Raw genomic sequence first — 4,459 nt, 5'->3', positions numbered from 1 at the left:
AAGAAGAAGAAGAAGAAGAAGAAGAAGAAGAAGAAGAAGAAGAAGAAAAAGAAAAAGAAAAAGGAGGGGAAGGAGAAGGAGGAGGAAGGGAAGAATTAGAAGGAGAAGAAAATAGAAGAAGGAGAAGAAAAGGAGGAAGAAGAGAAGGAAAAAGGAGGAAGGGGAAAAAAAGGAAGGCCATTGAAACATTTTAAAAAATACACAGAGAACACATAAAAGTTCAGGAAAAAGCATAGATAAGTAGGGCAGTTTTGAGAGAAACATGCTGAATGTATTATATCCTTTTAAAATAAAAAGCAGACAATACGTAAGAAAGATTTATGGTTTAATATACAATCTATTTTTTGTCTTCCACTGTGTATAGAGAAATGCTTATGTCTGTGTTTACATTCCTAAAAGAATCAAATAAGAAAACTTCTTGGAAAATCATAAATTTAATGGTTGTGTTTAAGAAGTTGAATGGACTGCTCAATTAGAAATATAAAAATAGATAGTAAGCAGAAGCATATATTGGTCTTCTCCAACAAATAGGAATGCCTGAGTTTCCTCAGCTTTCAATCTACTGATTAAAAATTAACTATATTGGTACACGCAGGATAACTGCAGGTTAGAGGCAAACATCAGGAAAAGCCGAGCAGACAATCATCTGCTTTGGAAGTTTGTGGCCAAGGGCATGCTTTCTTGCTTGGATAATGTAAGTAATTATTCACTTCCCTCTGAGCACCCAGACATTGATCCAGTGGCAAACAGCCTCTCCTCAGGAATCCCCTTCCACAGCCCTTCCCCCACCTCTGTTCCATTTAACCAGTATGCATGGTGCCATGTTTGGACAACTATGCAGTGAATGTACTCTCCACAGACTGGCTCCGTACTAACCAATCACTGGATATTGGCAGCTAAGGGTCACTAGTGACCCCACCTGGCAGAGACAAGGTAGGGCACCTGAGCTACCCACCCTTGGTTTTATTCTGACCCCTGCAAGATCAATTTTGTGTTAGCAACCTCTGGTCACCAACGTTCACTACGTCTCTTTTATCACTGTGTGCCATTATTCATTGGAAAAGGAAAATAAGTGGTAGAGTTGATATGGTCTAGAGGATCAGATACTGTATTTCTAGTCACAAGATCTGGGTTTGAATTTTGGCTCACCACTTCCTAGCACCCTGTGTGACCTTGGCTAATTCCTTTTACCTCTTTGGGCTCCTGTTTCCTTACTGATCTGCATGAGACCTTCCAGCTCTAGATCTCATGTTCTAGATCAATGGTTTCCAAAGTGGGGCCCTCCACCCACAGTGGGACATCTCTGGCATGGCCCAAGGGGGGTGGGCCATGACCTAATGGGTAATCAGATGGAACATGGGAAGATGGGTAACACTCCAACCCTGTCACAAGGGCTTTGGGGGATGGAACTCATCTCCAATACAACCTCACTTCTCTACCCCCAACTTCACTCATCTTCCAACTTGCCCCAACAATAATGCTGGCCCACCTCAGCAGGTCTCCTATCCTGGGCTAGCACTTGGCATGTCTGCCTCTGCTTTAGGCATCAGCTCCCAGACTGGCTATATCTTATACCTTTCTACCTAGTTCCGGTATAACTAGGTGGTATAGTGTGCAGCTAAATGGCTGAACTACAACAACAACAAAATAGCTGTGGAAACAGCAGAGCAGCTACACTCCCTCACCCATCACCATACCCTGCCTTCCCAGAACCCTCAGGGCTCTGGCAGGAGCTCCTGGGCAGGCCGTGTCCAGAGATTGAGACCATCCCTCACTCCAGATTTTTCATTTTTGGTGGGACAGAGTGAGTCACCCAGGATAATGAGTGGCACTTTGCAGCACGGATCTCGTTACATTATCTTCCTCTCCGCCCCACACCCTCCTCCTCTTCCAAGCTCTTCAAGGGCATCACCATCTTTCTTATCACCAGGATTGGCAAACAGAACTCATTCTTGACCCCCACTCATCCTGGCCCCACAATCTAATCTCTCACTCAGTTTGGCCATCCCATATCCTCAAGATTTCTCATATCTGTTTCCTTCTCTCTACTCATATAGCTCCCACCCTGGCACAAGGCCTTACTGCCTCCCTCCTGGCCAACACATTGTTGCCTTCTCATGGTTCTTCCTGTCTCCAATCTCTCTTCTCTAGAATCCATAAGCGCACAGCTGTGAAGTGATTATTCCTCAAATGTAGCCTCATGAAGTCACTCCCCCACTGCCGATAAATGACCATTCATGGACTCTAGGATCAAGCATTACTTTATCTTTATCTTATCCTTTAAAAATGCCTGTATTGTATGTATAATTGTGCATAATTACATAATGTACATATTCATATAATGAATATAATTATTAATACAGCAGTACATGTACATAGTTTATAAATAAGTAAATAGGAACATATTTAAGGTACAGATCAAACTTTTTTGTTGATAAGGGTATTCAAGCAAAAATATTAAAACTGATCATTTTCCTGGAAGTCTTGCTAATGTTAGCTGTTAGTTTAAAATTTCCACTAGGTGGCAGGATTCCACCATTATTTCCTAAGCGATCTCCCTGACGTTTCAAGTACAGCAAAGTTGTACTTTCTTCTGGCTGCCAATTTTTACAAGGTAAAGGCGGGAGTGGGGGAGGGAGAGGAGGTGGGCAGGGAGGGAGGAGATAATTACCAAGCACAGTGGACTATCAGCTTGATAAACCTCTAGAATAAAAAAAAATTTAATGATAATAAGAGCACATGATGAAGGCTATTCTTTCCTGTAGTAAAATGACTCCTTACATTTTAAACCCTTTAAACAGAAGTTCATGCTTAATTATCCTAGTATAGCTGAAGCCTGGTTATCCAAAAACATTATCTTGGGCAGGAATAAACTGTCCTAGGCTACCTTCTAATCTAATGACCAAACAGTGCACGTTTCAAAAGCTGAAAATGAAACTCTTAAATAATGAACTTTGGGTTACTTAAGACACCTTTCTTATAATAGTTTGATCTCCTCTACACATAGGGTGGCCTGCATGTCAAGTGCAGTTCTACCCTGCATAGCAGAACAAACGAGCTGCTTGCTAATGGATTCTGTGCCTATCAGCCTTAAAAGGCCTCTCTGTGACATAAGCATTGTGACATCTTGAGTCCTCGGCGCTCGTTACACCCCTGCCCCAAACCGCTGAAGGATGGGTGCCACTCCAGGCATCTCTCAAGAGATCCCAGGTCACCCAGCCAATGGCTTATGCCCAACAGCAAAGCCTTTTCTCTTTCCAGGACCAAGATGGCCCAGGTCCTGGTCTAAGACTCAGCTGAGCTGAGCTTCAGAAACCTCAGATGCCTAACCTCTCCCAAGGTGCTCAATGAGAGATGACCCCAGTCAGCTTCTCCCCATCTCTGGCTGGGGGAAATGTATTGATCTCAACCGTCACTTGTAACTGCAACACACACCCATGTATGGATGCATCTTTGTACATTTGCCTCTATCTACGTCTCCTGTCCCTGCCGATGTCTCAAGCCATCACAGACACTGAGGAGAGGAGAAGCCCAGCCCAGCCCAACAGCACCGCGAGCTCTGAATCTGCCCTTAAAGGACTCCAGTGGCTGTATGGGCAGGCATCTCCTTCTCTGCCCCGGCCAGGGCTCCCCTGCCTACTTCCCTGCTCTTCAGAGGGCAGGGCGCTGCCTACCTTGGCCACTTGTAGAGGTTGGTTCTGTTCCTTGCCACCATGCAGGCGGAAGCCCCAGGGCGCCCCTCCGGTCATGGAGATGCAGAGAAAGTCCCCCGTGCCCATGGTGTTCCAGTCAGGGGGCCCACCAGCATGAAGAGCTGGGAACAAGAGGCGCCAGTCCCGGTGGGTGCCTCTGGAGATGTGCGCTGGCTTCGGCTTCAGGGCGGCTGCCAAAGAGAGATCAGCTGCGCAGGCAGGCATGGAGCGCCCTCCCTACTCTCCCTCCCTCTTTCTCAGTCCCTCCTTGACTGCCGCCCTCTCTGCTGTAGCTCATGAATATGTTAATGAGAGAGGGAGAGAGAGAGAGAGAGAGAGAGAGAGAGAGAGAGAAGCAGAGTCTGAGAGAGAGGAAGGAAGAAACAGCTAGAGACACAGAGAAAGAGAGAGACAACTAGACAGAGGGAAGGAACGTCAGAGACACAAAAAGGGGGGCGTAGAAGGAGAGACGGGAACACCAAGAGAGGGAAGACAGAAACGGGGTGGGGGAGAGAGGAGAGAAAGACAGAAACAGCCAGAGTCCCTGGGCTTTCTTGATCTGACAGAGAAGGGAAATGATTCTGTAACCCTAAAACATATACAGTCCATCCATACCCAGGATCTCCGACTTCCATTGACTATGCATGCACAGAAAGGACCAGCACATTCCAGTGCCCACTTTCTGCCCTCTTAAAACATGCTCAGCACAAGCTGCCAAATAGAGAAGAGTTTATACTTGTTCTGCAGCCATGGCACTAAGTATTGGG

General features: G+C 45.8%; 1 protein-coding gene across 3 annotated transcripts in view; it reads right to left on the bottom strand.

Annotated features, from left to right (window-relative positions):
- SYNPO2 (synaptopodin 2) overlaps positions 1 to 3,918 on the bottom strand; it is a 203,135-nt gene extending 199,217 nt beyond the window's left edge. For all 3 annotated transcript variants that reach the window (XM_027853703.1, XM_027853705.1, XM_027853704.1), the window contains exon 1: positions 3,675 to 3,918. In XM_027853703.1, the coding sequence (XP_027709504.1) occupies positions 3,675 to 3,917 (243 nt within the window). In that variant the 5' untranslated portion in view covers position 3,918. The remainder of the gene's footprint in view (positions 1 to 3,674) is intronic.
- Positions 3,919 to 4,459: the final 541 nt, after the last annotated feature.

Source organism: Vombatus ursinus, unplaced genomic scaffold (genome assembly GCF_900497805.2).
Source record: "Vombatus ursinus unplaced genomic scaffold, bare-nosed wombat genome assembly UNPS02010193.1, whole genome shotgun sequence".
In the NCBI taxonomy this organism is placed as follows: Eukaryota; Metazoa; Chordata; class Mammalia; order Diprotodontia; family Vombatidae; genus Vombatus; species Vombatus ursinus.
This window is presented reverse-complemented; position numbering and strand designations above follow the sequence as displayed.